General features: G+C 34.6%; 1 protein-coding gene and 1 long non-coding RNA gene across 3 annotated transcripts; one reads left to right on the forward strand and one right to left on the reverse strand.

The window, feature by feature from the left end:
- Nucleotides 1-6,084: 6,084 nt before the first annotated feature.
- Nucleotides 6,085-10,805, reverse strand: LOC144338544 (uncharacterized). Its single transcript, XR_013412739.1, has 2 exons — nt 10,373-10,805; nt 6,085-8,315 (listed from the first exon to the last, which is right to left on the reverse strand). It is a non-coding gene; the product is annotated as an uncharacterized LOC144338544 (long non-coding RNA).
- On the forward strand, nt 10,389-14,150 carry PABPC5 (poly(A) binding protein cytoplasmic 5). 2 transcript variants are annotated; one of them, XM_015127767.3, is made up of 2 exons: nt 10,389-10,444; nt 10,985-14,150. In XM_015127767.3, exon 2 carries the CDS (start codon nt 11,128-11,130, stop codon nt 12,274-12,276), a length of 1,149 nt encoding a protein of 382 aa, XP_014983253.1. In that variant the 5' UTR covers nt 10,389-10,444; nt 10,985-11,127; the 3' UTR covers nt 12,277-14,150. The 2 variants fall into 2 exon arrangements, with proteins under 2 accessions (XP_014983253.1, NP_001038193.1); NM_001044728.1 differs by lacking the exon at nt 10,389-10,444 and having other exon boundaries at nt 11,128-12,276.
- Nucleotides 14,151-24,630: the final 10,480 nt, after the last annotated feature.

Genomic DNA, 24,630 nt, shown 5'->3' on the forward strand with positions numbered 1-24,630 from the left:
TATCAAAAAATTGTAATAGAGCAGAACTTCCTCCAACTGATAAAGAACATCTATAAAAAATATTCAATATTGTCAAGATATCAGCTTTTCTCAAATTGATCTACAGATTCATTGCAATCCCAATCTATATCACAGGAAGTTATTTTGTGGTTATCTAAAAACTGATCCCAAAGTGTATATGTAGAAGTAAAAACCCTAGAATAGCCAACATAATATTAAGGAGAAGAAGAAAGTTGGAGGACTGGCACTACTCAATTTCAAAACTTAAAATAAAACTATAGTAATTAAGGTAGTGTGGTACTGGCGATAGAATAGACGAATAGATCAGCGCAACAGAGCAGAGAACCAGAAATAAACCCACATAAATATAGTAAACAGATCTTTGACAAAGGAGAAAAGTACAATTTAGCAAAGATAGTTTATTTCAACAAATAGTTCTGGAACCAGTAGATATACACATGAAAAAATTAATCTAGACACAGACTTTACACCCTACACAAAACTTGTGGAGACTGTGAAAAGGGGTATCAGAGAAGAGAAAGATGAATGGGTGGAGTTCAGGGGACTTTTGGAGGAAAGTGATATATTTTGAATAATACTGTAATGGTGCATACTCGTCATTTACATTTGTACATTATAAAATGTACAACACAAAGAAGGAAATGTACTTTGGTTGATAATGATGTATCAATGTTCGATCATTGATTGTGACAAATGTAACATTTTGGTGCAAGATCATGGCAGGGAGGCTCTGTTTGCACTTTGCACTATCCACTCAATTTTGCTGAGCATCTAAAACTGCTCCAAAATAAAGTCTTGACCAGGTGCAGTGTCAAGTAGTTCAGGAGGCCGAGGCGGGTAGATCTCTAGGTCAGGAGTTCAAGACTAGCCTGGCCAAGATGGTGAAACCCGGTCTCTATTAAAACTACAAAAAATACCAGGGCGTGGTGGTGGGCGCCTATAATCCCAGCTACTTGGGAGGCTGAGGCAGGGAACTGCTTGAACCCAAGAGGTGGAAGTTGCAGTGAGCCAAGATTGTGCCACTGTACTCCAGCATGGCAGAGTGAGACTCCATCTCAAAAAATAAATAAATACATACATACATACATACATACATACATACATACATACATATAAATAAAGTCTTAATGTTTTTTAAAGGTCATAAAGAAAACTAGATGCTGTCTTGTGCCATCATGGATTGTGAAGCAAATGGGAAAGTTTCAACAGAATAAAAATAAGTATGGGCAAGTTCATGAGTGGCAGGAAAGCAATAAAAACAAGTTTGGGTAAAGTGCCTGATGCACGTTCTGATGGTGCAATTGTATAATTTGTACTTAGCCACCAAAATCAACTGACATACTTTGGACATTTGTCCCCACTATTTGTTGAAGTTGAAGAATCTAACTTCAAATTTCATGTTGAAATGTAATCCCCAATATCGGAGGTGGGGCCTTGTTGGAATTGACTGGATCACGGGGACAGATTTCTCACGGCTTGGTACTGTCTTGGAGACAATGAGTTGCAAGATCTGGTTGTTGAAAACTGCGGCACCCCACCCCCACCTTGCACCTGTTTTTCACCATGTGAAGTACTTGCTCCTATTTCATCTTCCACCTTGAATAAAAGCTTCCTGAGGTCTCCCTAAAAACTGAGCAGAGGCCAGCACCATGCTTCTTTTAAGCGTGTCATAAATTAAAATTCACTTATTTCTTATTTTTTAAAATTATATTCCCCCTCTCTATAATGTAAAAACTACTATGTACAGCTGAGACCATGTTTATCTTGTTCAACATTCTATCCCCTAGGCCAAGCATAGTGCCTGAAACATAGGGGTACCTTAATAAATATACTTTATATAAGTAAGGGGACTGCAAATAGATCTTAAAATGATCAAATAGATCTTAAAATGCACCTCAATATCATCATATATTGAATGTCATGAAAACGAGATAAGATCTATAAACAGTTATGTGAAGAAAAATACATGTCGTGTTGGTGGGGGGGAAGAGTTGAAGCAAACGTGAACTACCTAGCAGTCAACCTGAAACAGAGAGCTCACTTAAGTTGACGAATAATGTATCCAAACATTTTAAAGGTTATTTCAGTATTATCGGAGCCACAAGGAGGTCAACAAATTAACCAAAACAAATGTTCCCACATTTTTAATGAATTTTTTTTGTCTTAATAGTAAATCAGTTTCAAGGCTATTTCAGCAACCAAAGTCTAGAATTAAGACTTTAACAACCATGAAAACAAATAAAGATAAAACTTGAGCCACAACCAGGACACTGTAGTCAACAGTAACAATACCAGAACCTCTTATATCCTTTGATTTTTTGAGGTCGGTTTGTCCCTTCTATTTAAATTTAAGTATAATTTTAATATTAAGTCCTACCTATTTATCTTTGTTTTTGTTGCATTTGCTTTTGAGTTATTGGTCATGAAGTCTTTGCCTAAGCCAATGTCTAGAAGGGTTTCTGCACAGCAAAAGGAACAGTCAGCAGAGTAAACAGACAACCCACAGAGTGGGAGAAAATCTTCACAATGTATACATCCAACAAAGGACTAATATCCACAAACTACAAGGAACTCAAATCAACAAGAAAAAAAGCAAACAATGCCATGAAAAAGTCAGCTAAAGATATAAACAGACAATTCTCAAAAGAAGATATACAAATGGCCAAGAAACATATTTAAAAATGCTCAGTATCACTAATGACCAGGGAAATGCAAATCAAAACCACAATGTGACACCACTTTACTCCTGCAGGAATGGCCATAATGAAAAAATTGAAAAATAATAGACATTGGCATGGATGCAGTGAAAAGAGGACACTTCTACACTGCTGGTGGGAATGTAAACTAGTACAACCACTATGGAAAACAGTGTGGAGATTCTTTAAAGAACTAAAAGTAGGACTACCATTTGATCCGGCAATCCCACTACTGGGTATCTACCCAGAGGAAAAGAAGTCATTATATGAAAAAGATACTTGCACATGCAAGTTTATAGAAGCACAATTTACAATTGCAAAAATATGGAACCAGCCCTAATGCCCATCAATCAACAAGTGGATAAAGATATTGTGTCACACACACACATGAATGTGTATATATATACACACACACACACGAATGTATATATGTATATGATGGAATACTACTCAGTCACAAAAAGAAATGAATTAATGACATTTGTGGCAACCTGGATAGAACTGGAGACTATTATTCTAAGTGAAGTAACTCAGGAATGGAAAAGTAAACATCTCATGTTCTCACTCATAAGTAGGAGCTAAGCTATCAGGATGCAAAGGGATAAGAATGATACAATGAACTTTGGGGACTCGGGGGAAAGGGTGGGAGGGGGGTGAGAGCTAAAAGGCTACAAATTGTGTTTAGTGTGTATTTCCGGGGCAATGACTGCAGCAAAATCTCACAAATCACCACTAAAGAACCTACTCATGTAACCGAATACCACCTGTTCCCCCAAAAACCTATGGAAACAAAAAGTTTTAAAAAATAAAATAACCCTCAAAGAAATTATTTCTCCAATACTGCAATAATTCATATAAGATGCTCTTAAAAGAGCACCTGCCCAGTAATGACATTTCCACCAATGAACTTACACCAACTCTGTCTTTGCTTCTCCAAAACCAATGAACTCTATTTCCAAGCAGTTTATGTGAACTTATTTTTTTGCCAGTATCAGCTTCCCTTTACTCTGCCTCTTCAGATGCATGCGTGACTTGGCATAGCTGTGCATCTCAGGTTATAAACTTCATTTCTAATTCCCAAATAAATTCAACATATTTGGAGAAATATATATATATTATTTATATATATAAATTATATATATATAATTTTTAAAAGTGTATCTCTAATGGAATTGTGCTAGAGCTTCAGTATCGCTCCAAGTCAACAAATAATTATTTTGATTATAATATAAACCAAAGGTAAGTATTACCGATGATTCTTTATTGAGAAAAATCAAAGTAATTAGAATGTGTGTTTCTTCTCCGATCAGATGCATTAGTTTACTTTAAGCCTTGGAGTTTCTTTGAGTTTTCACATTGTCAGATTCTGGTATTGTCATTTACACTCTCTGATATTGCACAGGAATTAGGTTTAAAGGACAAAGTAAGGAAGTAAATGTATAATATTAATAAAATCATAGTAGAAACATTCATCACATTTTATAAGAGTAAAATATTTTTATACCACCCCACCCCCAAAAAGAAATAATTATGGAAAGGAAATTTTATAATAAAAAATATTTTTAAGAGCATATTTTAGACAGTGGCAAAGGAGAAATACTAAGGAATTAAAAGAGCAAATGGAAAATGAAGATATTTTACCCTGTAAATACAATGTGCAATTGATTTAACTACTGTCATATGCAAAAAAGCAGAAAAATGATGATTACTCTCAGAAGAAAATGGGTACACAGTTCCTGTTTTCTATTATGTGGGTTAATGTGGATGACTGAGAACTATAAAAGAGGAGTCCCACCAGCTTTCACAGGAATTGTCTTATTACTTAGTATGTTCATAAACACAAGGCAGAGATTTGGGGACACGGGATGCTTTAAGGGAAAGAAATTCAATGATTTTTCCATTGATATTGATTAAACAATAATGTATTGTTTTACATATGCAGTTTTTTGTAAGGAAAGACAGAGGCTTTTCCTCAATCATCTGCTTGTTACAATTTTAACTTTTCCTCATTTGCGGAGAAGTGTTATCCATGTTTTATATTTTTGAACAGACATTCCAGAAATGAGGACAAAATGTTAATATATGACAGTCAGTATTTGGAAGATGGTTTGGTTTGCTTTGACATTCTAAACCAGAAGTCATCAATTAGCTTCCCACCACATATTCCCTTCTAAATCCTTACAAGCTAACATGTAATCCTGCTCATGCAATCAGCCAACCCTCACGCTCTCTACCCTGCCCCCCACACACCTAAATGAGTCCATATATAACCAAGTTCTGCTGGTAAATGGACTAACCATGAATATATACATTAGTCTGCTTTGAAAAGAGGAGCCAAGTTTATGTGACTACTCGCTCAGAGATAAAGTTATAAAAATGATTCAGTAGGTTTTATGGTTAGACATGCATTTTTATGGTTGGAATGCCATTGGCTGTACATATATTTTCTTTCTTTATTTTTGAGACAGGGTCTTGCTCTGTTGCCTAGGCTGGAGTGTAGTGACATGAACATGGCTTGCTGCAGCCTCCACCTCCTGAGCTCAAGCGATCCTCTCACCTCACTGAGTAGCTGCTAACACAGGTGCCTGCCACCACACCCAGCTGATTGTTTAATTAGCTGGGGTCTTTCCATGTTGAACAGGCTGCTCTTGAACTTCTGGGCTCAAGCAATTTTCCTGCCTCGGCCTCCCAAAGTGCTGGGATTGTAAGAGTGAGCCACCATGCCTTATGTTTTCTTAAAGGTTATATAACAGTACTCAACTACAAAATCACCTGTTGTTCTTTGTTTTATTAGTAGCACATGTGTAATCATTCTGTAATTTTTTCTAAGACTATTGTTCTTTTTTCCTTTCAATGAAATTTGGTAATTTCTATTTTGCTAGAAATTCCAAGTTCCTCCAATTTTTCATGTTTTTGGCAAAATAGATAAATTGCTACAGCATATTTTAAACAAGTCTGACAGTATATAACAACATTTAATGACATACATACCATTTAATTGTGCAATTCCCACTTCTGATAATCTACTTAATAGAAACAGAATGAATAATATAAAAAATTACGTAATGTGGATGTTTATGATAGCATTGTTTGCTATAATACTAAAATAACTAAAAGCAGCTTTAATGTCCAACAATAGAGAAACGGTATAATGTATTTTAAGTGTCATCTAAAAGCACAGGTTAATAGGTATAGAGTTTCAGTTTAACAAGATAAAAAGGGTTCTGGAGATAGACAGTGGTGATGGTTGCACAACAATATGAATGTTCCTAAAACCGCTAAAACACTTAAAAATCGTTAAGATGGTAATTTTTGTTACATGTATTTTACAATTTTACAATTTAAAATAAAGCATAATGTTCACATCTTTTAAAATTATTATTCTTTTATTTATTTTTCCAGGTCAAGTGAAAGGACTACAAATCAAGATTTTTAATCAGAGAATGTGCTAAATATATATTTTCCCTACATGAGACATGTGTTCGGTTAACAAGCACTAGCAAGGAAACAGACATTTGTCTGAGACTATCTGCTAAGTAGGCAATACTCGCCTACCTTATTTCAATGTATCATAACAGAAAATAGCTTAATTATATATAAAACTCTAAAGACACTGAATTCTGAATACATAATAATTATATAAATTCACATGTACTATTCTAAGTATTTATTTTAAACTAATAGTATCTAATTAAAAGGGCACCCTAAGCTGTGCTCATCTGATTTTAGTCATCATTACACAATGTATACTTAAAGCAAATCATCACATTGCACATCTTGAATATATGCAATCTTTGTCAATTAAGTATTTTAAAATAAAAAATCACCCTGAGGAGATGCCATACTAACTCAAAATATACTCAAAGTTGTTATATTACTTTTATTATACGTTTTCAATACCCATATTTCTTCATAGCTGAATTATTTTTAAAAAACTGTACTAAGAACACTTAACATGCGATCAACCCTTCTAACAAACTTTTTAAGAGCACAATAGAGTATTTTTAAATATAGGCACAATGTTATACAGTAGATCTCTAGAACTTACTCATCTTGTGTAACTAAAATTTTATATACACTGAATTCCCCAGTTCCCCTCCAGCAGTCACTCCCAACCACCACTCTACTCTGTTTCTATGAGTCTAACTATTCTAAATATGTCATTGACATGGAACCATGCACTATTTGTCCTTCTGTGATTGGCTTATTTCACTTCACAAAATATTCTTGAGGTCCATCCCCGTTTCCACACGTTGCAGGATTTCTTTTTTTGTAGGCTGAATAATATTCCATTGTATGTTTATACCACATTTTCTTTATGCAATCAACCATCAGTGGACATTTATGTCGTTTTCAAGACTTAGCTATGGTAAATAATACTGTAATTAACACGGGAGTGCAAATATCTCTGAGATTCTGATTTCAATTACTTTGGATATATACCTAAATATATGTGACTACTATCCAGTAGAACTTGGATACATATTAACTCAATTACTTGTGTGTGGGGAGGGGTAGAGAGCATGAATGTTGGCAGATTGCAGGAGTAGGGTTACATGTTACCTTGTAAGGATTTAGTAATCCTAGTAGGATTGCTGTTTCATACGAAATTTCTACTTTTAACTTTCTGAAGAACCTCCTTACTGTTTACCACAGCAGTTGCACCACTTTACATTGCCTCCAACAGTGATGGATTCCAATTCTTCCACATCCTGGCCAACGTTAGTTACTTTCTGATTTTTTATAATAGCTATATCAACAGATGTGAGGTGACATCTCATTAAGGGTTTGATTTTCATTTCAATGATGATTATGATGTTGAGCATCTTTTCATTTACTCATTAGCCATTTATATTCCTTCTTTTGAGAGATGGCTATTCAAGTTTTTTCTTTGTTTTTGCTATTAAGTTGTAAAAGTTCCTTTTATTTTGGGGATGATAACCCCTTATCAAATACTTGTTTTACAAAAATTTTCTCCCATTCTGTAAGTTGCTTTTACACTGTTGATTGTTTATTTTGCTGTGCAGAAGCCTTTTAATTTGATGTAGTCTCACTTTTCTATATATTTTTTTGGCTTGTGTTTTGGTGTCATATACAAGAAGTCATTGATAACACCAATGTCAGGAAGCTCTTACCCAGTTTTCTTCTAAAATTGTATAGTTTCGGATCTTAGGTTGAAAGTCTGTATTTTGAGTTGATTTTTGTGTACAGTGTAGGATAAGGATCCAATTTTACATATATCCAAGTTTTTAACACTATTTGTGAAAGAGACAATACTTTCTTCATTGTGTTTTCTTGGCACCTTTGTCAAAGACCAGTTAACTGTACATGTGTGAGTTTATTTCTGGGCTCTATATTCTGCTTCATTGGCCTATACGTCTGTTTTTTATGACAGTGCTATAGCGTTGTAATTACTGTAGCTTTGTAATATGTTTTGAAATCAGGAAGAATGGTGTCTCCAGCTTTTTTCTTCTTTCTCAGATTGCTTTGGTTATTCAGGGTGTTTTTTGTTGTTGTTGTTGTTGTTGTTGTTGTTGTTGTTGTTTGTTTGCTTCTTTTTGTGGCTCCAAATGAATTTTAGGTTGTTTTTTTCTATTTCTGTAAGAAAAAAAAAAAGTCATTGGGTTTTTGATAGGGATTATATTGATCAATTTGGATAGTATGGAGATTTTAAGAATATTAGACTTTAGGGTTTTCTACAGATAACATCATGCCATCTGCAAATAAAGATTAATTTACTTTTTTCCTTTCTGATTTTGATGCTTTTATTTCCTTCTCTTGCCTAATTGCTCTGCCTAAGGTTTCCAGTACTATGTTGAATGGAAGTGGTAAGTGTAGAGATGTGATTATTTTGAAAATGTGTATTTTAACAAATCAATTCTAATTATAATCTTAGAGAAAATATGTACAAATAAATTTGAATATGGACAACATTTAGTTGGTTACAGGAACAGATGAAAACATTGATTTGAATCAATGATGAGATTGTGGGAATTGGATTTATGTTGTTATTTTACTATTTTCAATAAGGCAATTTTAAAAATGAGAAAAGTCAAAAATAGACTAGAATTCTAACCCATTGTTAATTATGCATATAAGCAAATATGTTTATAAAAATAGATTTAAAATGCAATGAACTAAGCAGATGTTCACAAGTGTTTCCACATGTTGGTCACTCTGGTCACAGTGAAAAAGCAATTTATTAGTCTACAATATCATTGTTCATATTTGCCTTTTCTCAAAATCTCCATGTCTTAGTTAACCAAAGACACTAGAAAGCAAGCAAAAAAAAAAAAAAAAAAAAAGTAAATTACTAAGTTTCTGAGTAAATAATGAAGTTTAATGTCTCAATTCTACAGTCTAATAGACACTGTAAAATGTATAAAGTGAATCAACACGTTAATTTAGCCTCTTTTTCTGAGGACTTATTAGGAAAACACCCACTAAGGTAATGTCCTTCTCTTGCACTCTTTTTTTCCCAGGATCTTTTCCAGCCTAAGAGTAGTGATAGATGTTTTGTTTGGATTTTTCTGGAGCGGTAGAAATTGTGGAAGGAGCTCCTTGAAGTGTTGTTTGTGTATGCTAGATATCAGTGAATTTCTGAAAACACGGTCAAAATTTCTCTCCACAAGGGTTTCTCAAATACTCTGAAGAAAGATATTGTTGAGAAACCGCTGAGTTGAGTCCATTCTGATGGCACTGTTTCCTGCAAGGGTTTCAAGTTGACAACTCAAGCTGAAATTCACAATTGTGTAAAGTGCATACATCTTAATAAGTTTATTTCATCTATAAATATTAATTATATATTTTGTATTGGTTCTGTGGCTTTTATCTCTTTAACTGAGATTTTGTAAATGTAATTTTCGCGGCAGCTCAACAGTTTCAACGTTTTGTGGCACTAAACACCATCAAAAGCCCTTATATGGCTCTCCAATCATTAAAACCTGAGTATTATGGGATCAGAGAAAAGATCTCTTTGCCTACCACCTGGGGAAAACATTACCATTATGTTGGAGATTAATAAAGTAAGGCTAAAGGCCAAAGGCAACATGACCCTGTGTTCTACTTGACCCTGTGATCCTTTAGCACTGGACTGGGAAGCCAGGGCAGTTGTAAACTTTGACTTTCCAATGTACTCAGGAAAGTATGCAACCTATCTTTTTCCCTAAGCTAAAATTAAATTGATAATTAGTTTTTTAAAACTTATTATTTTTGCCCAGGTCATCATCTTCTTATGTGATTTTTAGATGTTCAGCTTAAATATAGTATTTTAATTAATAAATAACATTTAAAATATAAGAAACATCTAAAAGCCATCTTACATTTTTCTTTCTCTCCTTCTCTCTCTCTCTCTCTCTCTCTCTCTCTCTCTCTCTCTCTCTCTCTCTCTCCCTTTCTCTCTTTCTTTCTGTTTTTTAATCTTGGCATAGAGGAAGCGGGAAGTTACTTAGCACGGTTCCGGGTTTCTCGCGCCCCGCCCGTCCCCCCTCCCTATCACTGCTACTGGCTCTTGGTCCCTCCGTTGGACTGTCCTGCGGAGAGAAACCCCAGCCCATCGGTCTGCGCTGGGACCGCCCGCCGCGCATCTGCCCTTCTTCGCTGACTCCGCCCCGCATCTGGCCAGACCCGCCTCGCGTCAGAGCTGACCCACTCACTGCGCGTTTGCCAGTCAGTCTCTCCGGACCTGCCTCGAGCCTCAGGCTGCTGAAATCACCGCGCCTCACTCGGTCCGTACCCAGTGGGCATCTTGGGTATCTGGGCGGTCTTCGATCCCCCGCGCGTGTGTCTGTCTGTCTGTCTCTGTGTCCTATCCGCTGCCTGCAGCCTGCCTGCCGGTCTTATCGCACCAAGTGTCTAGTGTACCCGTTCGCAGACGCTGAGTGCGGAGAGGCCTTAGCGAAAGGCTAGCCAGCCCGAGACTGGCCAGGCAGCCGGCGGAGGAATACGCGCTCGGTCCCTGCCCTTGTTGATATCATTTTAAACCAAGAGGAGCTTTAGGCCTGTATTTATGCAGAAAACGGGTCGGGAGGCCTCTGCCTGCAATGCTAGTTGTGGGGAGCCAGCCAGCTGCTTGGTGGCTTCTCACAATTTCACGGGGACAGGAAAATTACGTTTCCGGTACTGGCTTTTGAAACTGATTTTAAATCTGAACGGGTGACAATTTTAAGTCCCCGCAGGGAGAATAGATTCGTATTTGGGGCGCCTTTTTGTCTGATGTGTTTGTTCTGAGCCTGCTGACCAGCTGTTTCTGAACTTCATTTTCTCAGCCTCGACAGTGATTCTGAGTCTGCTTTTAGCTTCCTTTTGCCTGCCTTGGCTTTTTCTGTTCCTGAACAGCTGTTTGGCCCATAGCTTAGAGAAAGCAGCCTTTTTTCTCTTCAAAGAGAACCTCCTCCCAGTGCTCAGAGAGATGGGGAGCGGGGAGCCTAATCCTGCTGGCAAGAAAAAGAAGTATCTCAAGGCCGCTCTGTACGTGGGTGACTTGGACCCAGATGTCACCGAGGACATGCTCTATAAGAAGTTCAGGCCTGCTGGCCCTCTGCGATTCACCCGAATCTGCCGTGATCCGGTGACCCGCAGCCCCCTGGGCTATGGCTATGTTAACTTCCGCTTTCCCGCGGATGCAGAGTGGGCCTTGAACACCATGAATTTTGATTTGATTAATGGAAAGCCATTCCGCCTTATGTGGTCTCAGCCAGATGACCGCTTAAGAAAGTCTGGAGTGGGAAATATATTCATCAAAAACCTGGACAAATCCATAGACAATAGGGCCCTGTTTTACTTATTTTCTGCTTTTGGGAACATTCTGTCCTGCAAAGTCGTATGTGATGACAACGGCTCTAAGGGTTATGCCTATGTGCACTTTGACAGCCTGGCCGCTGCCAATAGAGCCATCTGGCACATGAATGGAGTGCGGCTCAACAACCGCCAGGTGTATGTTGGCAGATTCAAATTCCCAGAAGAGCGGGCGGCTGAGGTCAGAACCAGGGATAGAGCAACTTTCACCAATGTTTTCGTTAAAAACATTGGAGACGACATAGATGACGAAAAACTGAAGGAACTTTTCTGTGAATATGGGCCAACTGAGAGTGTTAAAGTAATAAGAGATGCCAGTGGGAAATCTAAAGGCTTTGGATTTGTGAGATATGAGACACACGAGGCTGCCCAAAAGGCTGTGCTAGACTTGCATGGAAAGTCCATCGATGGAAAAGTCCTCTATGTAGGGCGAGCACAGAAGAAAATTGAACGCCTGGCTGAGTTGAGGCGGAGATTTGAACGGCTGAGGTTAAAAGAAAAAAGTCGGCCCCCAGGGGTGCCTATCTATATTAAGAACTTGGATGAGACAATCAATGATGAAAAACTGAAGGAGGAATTTTCTTCCTTTGGATCAATTAGTCGGGCCAAAGTGATGATGGAAGTGGGGCAAGGCAAAGGATTTGGTGTGGTCTGCTTTTCCTCTTTTGAAGAGGCTACCAAAGCAGTGGATGAGATGAATGGCCGCGTAGTGGGCTCCAAGCCCCTGCACGTCACCCTGGGCCAGGCCAGGCGCAGGTGCTGAGAATAAGAATGCTCAGTTCGTTTCAGCCTTAGTTGGTGCCTCCTTAGTTTGGGCTCCTTTGTGATAAGGGGTTATTTTATGCTAATTCACAAGTTTCTTTTTTTTTTTAAAGTGAATTCTTTCTTTTGAAAAAAAAATGCAAAACTAGAAAACTGTTCAATTTAGAATGGAACATAATTTCTAATTGTAAAATTGTCGTTTTGTATTTTTTTGATGTAATATCCTTAGAAATATGTAGAATAAAGTGTATTCCTCCACTTTTTTTTTCCTGAACAGTCAAGGTGAGGCAATTGATTGAGTATATTTCGCTTCTTATTTCAATAATACTCTATTATTTTTCATGAAAATATTGTCAACATGGTTCTTCTGAATCTATCACAGTGAAAAGTTCTAACTTGCTTTTTGAGAAGTCAGTACAGCAGGGAAAATCATATGTGATCCAATTAACATCTGCATAATTTCACTTAAAATTTTTATGCAAAATGAATTTTTTTAACGTGAAATTTATTTTATTTTCTTTATTTATTTGTATTCTTGTTTCATTTTTTAATATGTTGTGAACATACTACAGACTTGATAATACTTTTGACTAATTGTTGGGAGTGGTTGTATTAACTTCTTGCCCAAATAAGTAAGCATATTGGTGTTTTCTCAATTAGTCACTTAGAAAATTAACACTTAAGGCAGTGGCTATTTAAAGTAAGAATTGCATCTTAAAAACCTTTCCTAAAGATTTGGTATTTGAGGATACTTTCAGTACCACTCCTACCATCCATTTTTCTAAATTCCTTAGTACATGTACTTGGATCATGTTAAATTAACAAGAAAAATGAATAACTGCACTGAATTGCCTTTACCTATAAATAATTTAATCTTTTACCTTCAGCTTTTATCAACTGTCAATATAAAAGGCAAATAATCCACAGAATGATGTTGAAAAACTTCTTGGAAGAACACCTTCTATTAAACTTGTTATCTCTTGTAAATTATTGAGTGTATCCTTTTGATAATGTTCACAGATGTTTCAAAGGTAAGGAATAGGTTGTCTCTTGGATTAAGTCATATGCCTCCAGCTATTATATGAGAACTGTGAAACCAATATGGTTTTCTTTATGTCTTGGCTGCTTGAAAATTCAAAAAAAAAAAAAAAGGTTTTGTTCAATATTGCAGTTACATTAATTAGCCTGTAATTTCTAAATTAGAGATTCTCTACATTTCACTTGTGGTTTCCTGTTCTCCTCATTGCCGGCCTTCCATTCATATTACACTTATTTTTCTATTTTTTGTATTACCTTTTTAAAAATATATACCTGTTCAAGTCCTTTTAGGAAGAAGAAAATACCTAATTTATGTAAAATTTAATAATTACTTTTTTATAATATGATTCACTTATGCCACAGATTTGACCATTAGAATATGTTTTTGCCTCTACTGTCAGTTTTATTACCTTATATACAAATCTTCATTTTCATACATAGTACAATGTAAATAAATAATTTTGTTAACACTTTTGTTAGCTCTTTGACCATAAAATAATGACAATAAGCTGTTTCTATGTATTTGTTTATCTACAAATTACAGGTTTATTCGTTTTCAAATATTTTCAAAATGGAAATCACTGTTTTTATTGATTATAAACGTAACACATGCTCATTGTAAAAAATGTACACAGTGCAGAAGGAAGTAAAATTTCCACAGTTCAGAAATAACCACAATGAACGTTTTCAATGTGTAAATATCTTTTTGTATTTTTTCCTATGTATACACAAACATTTTGACCAAAAATCCATACTATATTTACTGTTCTGTATTTTTAATTTAAAACTGAACCATAATCATCTTTTCATGACAATAAATATCCATCTCTATCATCATCTTAGTGACTGCATAGTATTCCCTTGTGTTAACATATTATAATTTATCTAAACAGTTTGCTACTGAATCTAATTTGTGTGATTTTTCACATATTTACATGCGTAAACAATGCCATGATGAACATCACTTGCTTAAAACCGTTATTAATTCATGACTGCAAAAAAATTTATATAATTTGCAAAAGCTTAAATCTGATGAAAAAAATATGTGCACATCATATTGATATATGTATCAAAATTTTGGAATACTTTCAAGATATACTCTGCATTTAGATTGACAAATGGAAAACTAAAAACAAATCTTATTTTTCATTTTTCTGAGCCAAATTGCTTTACACCATTGTGATTATTAACGTATATCAAAACTCTGAAACTACAAATAAAATTTAAAATGTTTATGTTGGTAATTATTTATCATATATACTCTCGATTTGTTTTTACCCATTACCAGTCTTCAGTTAAATTTATAAACCTGAAGTATCAGTGTTAGCCTGCAGCCTTTACAAATGCTTTGATTCAATATAAATCTAGACAGGTATCTATAATGTAGAAATTATCAAATAAAAGCATTTAGTATATTTTTGGAACAATGGATTTAAACTATTACTATTTTTGAAAAGCTAGCCAGTGTAAAGAAAAGAAGAAATTAAAATATGCCTAAGAACAGATAAAATATATATGTTTAGTGCTTTGATAAACTGTTGAAAAAAACACTGTAAATTCCGTTGGTGAAAATCAAAATGAAAATATAAAGGCAAGATATTCTCTATTTGAATGTAAACACCAGGGTAGTTTTTCAATCCTGTACTTTTGCTCATCATTTCTTTTATCACAAGATAATTAGTACAAATTAAATAGTTAGGTTAAGAATGCACCATTTAGTACAAATTTTGTTTTGTTCTGTTTGGCTTTTCAAAACAGTCACTTGTATAAACTTTAAATGTACCCAAGGAGAAGAAAACTAAAAATATTGGTTTGTAATTGCAAGCCATCACAGTCAAGGTTATTTTGAGGAGGCTTTTTTGTACAAGAAGTTGGCACATACTGCTGCCTATCTAGTAATAATGGTGAAGGAGAAAAAGAAAATATTACACATGTAAGTGATATCTTTAGCCCAGTGGGAAAAAGTTACAATATTTTTTTAAGGGGAGAGAGGAATGGAGTGAATACCCTCTTCCCTATAAATAAGTGGCCTAATTTAAGGGAATAATTAGAAATGTATCAATATATGACTGCAGACAGATAAAACAAGTTTTTTCAGCACTTATGACAATAGCTGGAATATAGGAGGCATTCCACAAATATTTGTGGAATGAATGAATTCATAAGCTGAATTATACCCCTCCATTTGTTTGCTTTTCAATTCCCTCAATATTTGATCAAAGAAATGAGTTATTACAGAATAAGCCATTTGTATTAAAGCCCATCTTATGAAGAAATAATTGAGAAATGATTGGTTACATAGACTGGTGCTTATACATAGTGTTATTGGTTACATAGACTAGTGCTTACAGTGTTAAGGTTTCTCAATGCTTTCCTTCCTCTCATGATCGTTTTTTCATTGTTTTTGTGTTTCATACTTGATTGATGAGCCTGTCTTGAACAGACAAAGCTTCTAATAATTGGCATAACTTAAATCAAACAGTCTATTTGTAGAGCAACACTTTTTATAAGTTAATGGGGTGCTCCATCGAGTCCAATGCTATTTCACAAAGTCGTGCTCCTGAATCCAACAGTATGACCACAATAATCCTTGAGATACAAGAGCATGCTCATTTGAAGTGAATTAATTCTTACACATTTTAGGGTTTTATTTACTGCCCATGAAATGTAACTTAACAAATGATTCCTTGCAGCCTCATCAGAGTTAATGTATCCCTCTTGGTTCCAGGGAATCACAGTAAGTATTTAAAAATCATCTAGCTACCATTGGAAAGATGAGAAAATAAAGCCCTGATGAATTCAAAGTACCAATACTGAAGATATCATTCTTATAAAACTTTAAAAAACTAACTCCAAATACTTTCACCCTCAAAAGTCGCAGTCAACTTCAAAATATCTCCCATTTGGTAGAAAAAAAGATCGGTTTACTCACTAAATTTCTCATCAAAATTTGGGAACTTCACAGTTTATTTATTTTTAAAAATTATTTAGTGCTTAAGGGAGATAAGGATGAGTGCTGATAAGGGATGAGTGCTGATATTGTATGGCATGACTGGCTCTGTTTTAGAGCTAATGTAAGTGAAACACAAGATGTTGGCATGAAAAAATAAGTCTTCTATTATGTAAACTAAATAATTTTACATCCTTTCGTGATTGAATTGAAACTTCTAAAAGGATAAATTATGCTTTTGAAAAATCAAGAACTTTACAAATCAGTATTTTAAAAAGTAATGTAAGCGAATTTACACAGAATGACAGCCAACTTTTTTTAAGTCACCTCTCTCTGAGGATATTGAGCAGACTAAATCCCTGACTAAAACAAATACAGAGAGGAATTTACAAATATTTCTTTTTCAGTGTCTCAGGAAGCCCAGAGTATATCAGTAAATGGTCTTATTGCACAAAAATCTATCATATATTAATATTTATAAATAAAGAAAGAAGAACCTACTTTAGTCTTTTTGTCTCAAAGGGCAGTTTTATTACATTAAAGATTGTTACAGAGCAAAGCAAGTCAGGATGAATAATTTGTTTCCTATTTTATTGATGAATTTAAAAAATAGGGGAGTTGCAAATTAAGTCAAGAAGAATTAAAAAGAAAGGATGTACAGAAATAAATAGTAATTTAAATGTTAGAAGTGTAAATACTGTAAAGGCATTAAAATTCTGCCTATTTTGATACTTAATTGAAGGTAAAACATCACAAACCGTTTGTATTCAATTTGTATGGTTATTTTTATCACTGATTTGACTACTACAGTGACACTAAGCCTCAGGAGTATTTCATTTGTAAGTGAATTTGCTTAAATAATTATTGGTGCTAATCTACTTCCGTCCACTCTCTTACCTCCCTCACTGAATCTCAATCCCATCCTTGCTGAGTATTCAAAAATACATGAGGTATTTCTGGATTATATAGTCTGTCTAAACATCAGCTCAGAAATTTATTTGTAGCTATTAGATGTGCATGTGTTTGATATTGTACAATTCGGTGAGACAAAGCTTCAGGACTTGCATGGTAAGTTGTACATGTTGGGAAACTTGTCTACTGTTTAGGTGTGAGTGAATGTATTTAGCTAAAGATATTCTTTTAAAAAATGTAAATTTCATAAAGATGCGAATTAAACCAACGACAAAGCCATAGGGTCTGTTTGGAATTGTGGTTTCATAATGTATAAATGTGCTGAAGCATATGAATAGCAAAGACTAGGGAATATATCTAGAAATATATATTGCTAATGTGGGATAAATTTTGTGGTATGAAATCATACTCCAAGCATAGCAAGAGATATTGCTAAGAGAAACTGCCCAATACTTCTGAAGTGTAACATAGGCAATGAAATTATCTACTTGTTTCATGGAGACATATTGCAATAGTGTGAACCCTCTCAGTTAAAGAGTAAAATTATGTAGGAAGATATGTTTTTCTGAAACTTCTATTATATTTTGATATAAGTGAAACAAACCGTGAAAGGATGAAAAAGTATAAACTAGGTATGTCTCTTATTTTAGTCTCCAAAATGAAAAACAGTTTTACTTTAGGCAGAATAATTTTCTCAGACTACTGAGTACTGTTTGTATTATCTTTAGATTGTGAGAGCTGCATGTATAAAATTTATTGTAATGGTCAAGGACAAAAATATCTCCTGAGTACATTTTAAGGTAATACATAAACTGGTAAACAGGACTACAACCTCCCCTCAGCAGCAATTTTCATCATAAATATCATTTAAGCTGAGTTTCTGATTGAAGTAATTGCTTGCTTGAAATTTTCACTGGAATCTGGGGCTGAGAACTTGGGGTCGTGACAATTATGTTTTAATTGATCTTGGAACATACGTTTTTAGAGTATTGCTAACCTTGTCTGGTAAAGCAGTTTATCTTGCTATATATGCAAAGGTTATCTATTGTTCAAGTTGTTAGATAAAATTTCAAATGTTACTCAATACATAAAACAATATGGAATCTGTCCCTAAAAAAATTCCTTAGTGAATAATTAAGAACGTTATATTAAATAACTTAAGTCAGTATTAAGAATTCATAATTTAAACAGAGAGGAGTTTCAGATCAATTGAATACACATTTTGAATGCAAAAAAAAAATGAATTTTACAGTTGAAAAAATGGAAAACATGTCTGTGTCAGATACTAGTTAATACATTCTCTCTAAAGAGAGAGCCCTCACAGAAATTTGTAAAGGTGATGATTAGATACAAAAAGGATTTTAAAAAAAGTCATGGAAATCTTTCATAACAACTCTGAAAGGGGAGTCATGTTTCTCTGTTGCACCATCAATGTAGATCCCAAGAAACAATGAGAATGTAGAAAAGGTGGCAAAAAGAAAGACTTGGCCCTTGGAAATACAAACTTGTGGCACACATTGAAAGTTCATTAAAAAGTGTCCGTATTTAATGCTAGAAATTATCTCAGAAGATACATTACTGCTTGCTTGCTTAATTTCATATGTACTACCTAAAAGCTCCAGAACTTCCTACAATCATTAAGGTATTAAAGCAATAATTTTTTTTTAAAGCAATAATTTTTAACTTATAATAACAATGATTCTGAAATGTGTTATAATGGTTTGAGTTTTAAAGCTCCCTATGTTTTGCTGTTTGTACTGAGTTAGACATCCAAAATTTGCTCTTTCCAAGGTTCATTGGTAAATTTTTTAAATTTTCTATGGCACAAATGGTAGATCATACCTATTAAAAACTCAGGATGTGCATGGCAATTGGGCTGGAGGACTGTTCTAAATATAGTCAAGTTAAAATCTTCATGTTTGTAAGGAAATTGGATGGACGAATGGATCAATGGATGGATGAATTTGAGGGTGGATGCATGCATATATACCTGCATACATATATAAATAATAATAAAGATGATATAGAAAGGGAGATAAGAACAAATACAAGGATCCCAGGACTAACAACACATCAATTATCATATGGGCTCAAATTAGGAAACACAGACCTCTTCGTCCAAAAACAAAGCTTTGGTTCCCAAACAAGTCTATGGTCCAAAGAAAGGTGATTGGGCAAGTGGACAGAACCATACGCAAGTGTAATCCCTGTGGCAATTCACTCCAGTAAAATCTTTGTGATGAACTAATATTTACCGGCATGCTGGTGGGGAAGCACTGGCCCACATTTAGTTAAATGACAGTATTGAAACCTGTTCAACATTTTTGTGTTTCTCAAACTGTGTTTCAAAGTGTATCAGAATCAATGGTAGTATTTGCTAAAATTTGGATTCCTAGGACTCACCCTTGGCTTACTGAATCAAATTTGATGTAGCAGTGGTGATGTTGAGTTGAAGAACAGAAATCTACATTTTTTTTCTCATAGCTCCCAGGAGATTTTTATGCATACTTTTTCTAGAACAGGAGTCAGCAAATTGTTTATATAAAAGCCCAGATAACAAATATTGCAGCCATTGTGGGCCAAGAGAAAACATCAAGGATATTATGCAGGCTTTCATATAACAAGAAAAAACACATCTCCACAAATGTTAAATTTGACGAAATTCAAAATATAGTGATGATATTGAGAAGAAAAGAATACTATAATAAAATTATCCTACAGAGTAGAATTTGAGTGGGTTATATTTCACTTAATTAAGGTTCAAAGTTAGTGTTCTCAATCACTCAATCATCAAATCAATTGTAAATATGTTCACCTGTAAAACCCTTTTGTAGCTGTGGCAATACAAAAACAAGTGGCAGCCTGCAAGCTCTCATTTTGCAACTTCTAATCTAGAAACACTGTTCCAGAGGCTTGTCTTAGTTTCTGCCGTTATTACAAAATACCATAAATTTGGTAGTTTATAAACAACGAAAATGTATTTCTCACAGTTATGGAGGTTAACACCATGGAATACTATGCAACCATAAAAAAGGATGAGTTCGTGTCCTTTGTAGGGACATGGATGCAGCTGGAAACCGTCATTCTTAGCAAACTATCACAAGAACGGAAAACCAAACACCGCATGTTCTCACTCATAGGTGGGAATTGAACAATGAGATCACTTGGACACAGGAAGGGGAACATCAGACATCGGGGCCTGTTGTGGAGTGTGGGGAGAGGGGAGGCATAACATTAGGAGATATACCTAATGTAAATGACTAGTTAATGGGTGCAGCACACCAACTTGGCACATGTATACATATGTAACAAACCTGCACGTTGTGCACATGTACCCTAGAACATAAAGTATAATAATAAAAAATAATAATAATAATTAAAAAGATACAATCTGGGATCAGGAGTTACCAAGATTCTAAAAAAAAAAAAAAAACAAAAAAAGGAGTAGGAAGATGCTCTTGGTGGTACTGAGGATTTACAGTACTCTGGATTCATCTAGAGAAAATCAGTTTCTTTAAAATATAAAAATAAATGCATCCATAAGAAGTAAAATACAGACATTACCTTAAAAATACAAATCAATACCGGGGTTGGAGGTATCATATGGAAATACAGTACCAAACTGACAGAATTAATTTAAACTTTTCCTTACTGCGTTAGGAGATTAGTCCCCATTCACTGAATCATCTGAATTGTGCTGATTACGTCTGAAATCATTAAAGACCACTTTTGTTTATGAAAAAAAAAAATCCAAGATCAAGGCAGGTTAGGTGTCTCGTGAGGGCCTATTGATCATAGACAATGCCTTCTCCCTGCAGTCTCACCTGGTGGGAGGGGCAAACAAGCTCCCTTGGGCCTCTTTTGTAAGGATATCAACTCTATTCATGAGGACCTCACCCTCATTCTCTAATCACCTCCCAAGAGACCCTACCTCCTAATATCACTGCTTTGGACATTAGGATTTTAACATGAATTTTGGAAATACACAAATATTCCCACCATAGCAAGCTGAAGTGTAGAATATTTTCAATAAAGAAAAACTATTTAAAATTATAATTACAAACACCTTGTAATAACTGAACTCTTATCTCCTCACGTTCCAAACTTATTCCTCCGTCCTTGAATATTTTTCATCTCAGTAAATGTCAGCTTTTTTCTTGAAGTTTTTAGGCCAAAGGCCTTGGAGTTTTTCTTTACTCCTTTCTTCTTCTCATGCCCGCCGAGTCCACTCTGTCGGGAAATCACGATGGCTAAGTTTTCAATATATATTCAAAATTTTAGAATTTTGTATCACCTCTGTTGGCAACCTCCCAGTCCAAACCACCCTCACCTCTAATTCTCTAATATAGGTTATTTATGTAGGCCATTATGTAGCCTATTAAGATAGGCTATTTATTACGGTAGATTATTTTGATCATCTCCTAACAGGTTTTCCAGCTCTCCTTGTTTTCTTCCTATAGTCTATTCTCCACAAAACTACCAAGGTGAATCTTTACAAGTCATATCATGTAACTTCTCCCTCTAAATGATCAATGGCAGCCTATCTCATATTCGATGAAGTTCAAAGTTCTTACTGTGACCTTACCTCTTTGATTAAATCTCCTACCGCTCTTCCCCTCCCTCATGCCACTCTTGTCACACTGTCACTTCACTGTTCTCTGAAACGTCAAGCACATTCCTATCTCAGCTCCTTTGTTCCTGCTCTGTCCCTTTGCCTGGGATTCTCTTCTCTCATTCTGTCATTTCACTCAGATCTCTGCTAAAGTATCACCAAATAAGGGTTTTCCTCAAACCCTGTACTAAATTGCAACCCCTTCTTCCAAACCTCTTTGTTACTATTCCTTAACTGTCTTTCCTTTTCTTCATAGCACTAAAAAATACCCAGTATGTTTTATGTTGATATGTGTTTTTGTCCCCCACCATACTATCACTAGAAAGTATTTTCCATGTGATCAAAGACTGTTCACAGCTGCATTCCAGTACCTGGAAAAGTGGCCGATATTTAATGATGATAAATAAATGTTTATTTAATAAATGAATTGTATGACATGACAGGAAGAAACATGACATGAAAGAGCAGTTATTATATCATATGCTGTTAACAGAATGAACCAGAATGCATCGTTCTAAAAGGCAGAAAATAGCAATAGCAAAAGAAAACTTTTTTTACTCTTCTATTTTTTTGGATATTCCAAATTGTCTTTAATGAACTTATGTGATTTTATAAGGGATAAAATTGTTGAACTTCAAAAAATCATTAAAATAGAATAAATAAAACATTAAAGCTCAATGAATTTAACTATGTTAACATTTGACTCATTTATTTCTATTAGCCAAATGAAATTTTGAAGGAAAACCTGAAAAATATTCACATCTGTTATGCCAAATCATTTGGTACATTATTTGTTTTTATATAAAGAGGTCACACAAATCAATACAAGAGCACATGGGCAAAAGTAGTTTTTGGGAAAACATAACAACAGACAACTATAAAAGAACAAAAAAGGATAAAACAACTAGACAACAGACATATGACAATGACAATGTCTAAAGTAACTGGCTAAGATACAATTTTAGTGAGATACTATTTTCACCCATGAAATTAGTAACACTGAAGAAAGTGTCAATATTGGTGAGGCGATAGTTAAAACAGGCACTCTCAGTATTGCTTATCAAGGTTTAAATTTATAAAACCCTTTTGAAACTATTTTATTAAATAGCAATATGTTTTAGTATCTCTAAAGTTGTTCATAGGTTTTGAACAAGTCGTTATCATCTGAAAAGTCATGTTAGAATGGAAAATCACATTTTCAAACCTCATTAAAGATCTTTGGAGTAATCATGCTTCATCATTCTTCTATAGCCATGCCCCCACTCCGCCTTCATGTCACAACATATGCTAAAAAAGTGCATTGTGTTTGCAAGTATAACTATTACATGCCAGACAAACTCATTATTCTTTACATATAACATCCTTTTTTTTCCATCTGCTTTTCCCAAGTAGCTACATCTACCACAGACCTGAGATCATAGAAGGCATATAGTATGTATTTGTTAATCAAATTATTGAAAATACACATCTGGTTTTCTTCTAACCATGAAATTATTTTCTGTTGTTAGAAATAGAGGATAACATCCAAAGAGAAAAGAGAATCAATGTAGTTATCCTCTGCCAACCCAGAACCAATAACTTCACCTTGATTTTAACCTTTCCTCTATGGTGGTGTCCAACTTATACCAAATATCAATTTGATGCTTTACATAAACTAAGTGTCTTTTTGCACACACGTGTGTGTGTGTGTGTGTGTGCTTGTTCGTGTGTTTTTGTGTGCTCAGGGAAAAGAAAGATTATCAGAATTGCCTGGTTAATGTGATTAAGTAGGCAAACCAGTTATAGGAGTAGAGATAATATTATCTGACTTGTACAACCTCAGCATTAACTAACTCAGAACAGAAACAGAAAAGAAAGTGCAAATTAAAAGGCATCACCAAATGAAGTATATTTGGAGGAGAATAAAAGTGTTAAAGAAAGACCATTATGAAAAGAAATACTTTGTGTTTTGAGCTATTATACATAAAACATAATACTCTATATAATTCCCCCAGAAAAGCAAGTAGTAGAGATACTTGAGAGTGAGGAAGACATAGACGTGAAGCTCAATCTGTGTCTGTAGTCACTTGTAAAATGAATTGTTGAACCAGCAGAGCAACTCTTGTTAGGTAAATAAAGCAAACATACAAATAATCTAATTAAAGGAATGGCAAGAACTGAAACAAATGATTAGATTTGCTCCAAATTGAGGAGACAACTTTGGCAACTTTTTTCATCTAGCTAAAAGAAAGTTATTTAATATGATATCTAATGTTTCTTTTTAAATCTAAATATATTTCTAAAATATATTTTATTCTAGTGTCTAATATTTCTTTTTAAATGTAAATCTATTTCTAAACTATATTATATTCCCAAATGTTTATTAGTGATAGGTAAAATCATTTCAGTGAATGTAAAATATTGGCAATTTTATGTTTTTAATTTCGACAACCACAGCTCTATGTTTCCCTTTATATTAAAAAAATAATAATACATATAATGGATGTTGCTTTTATCACCAACCAGAATAGGCTATGCAGTCCTGCCTTCTGAGCCATTTATTCTTTCTTATCTGGCAGTATGTTTGACAACAAATGCAGTATATAATTAAACTCAGATTTTGCGTAAAACATTAGGTTGTAGGCTGGGGTGAGGCAGTCACAGAGCTTTTAACTCCTTGAACCATGTTGAATTATGGTACATTTTCTCTTATCTATGAATAAAATGTTTGGATCATTTGCAGTATGGGGAGATAATCGTCATCTTTTAGCAACTGAAGAACAGTATTCACAAAATGTAAGGATGACCAATAATATATGTATATTTTCCCCCAGGATTAATTCTAAGTCTTTAAACATAAGTCT

Source organism: Macaca mulatta, chromosome X, assembly GCF_049350105.2.
Source record: "Macaca mulatta isolate MMU2019108-1 chromosome X, T2T-MMU8v2.0, whole genome shotgun sequence".
In the NCBI taxonomy this organism is placed as follows: Eukaryota; Metazoa; Chordata; class Mammalia; order Primates; family Cercopithecidae; genus Macaca; species Macaca mulatta.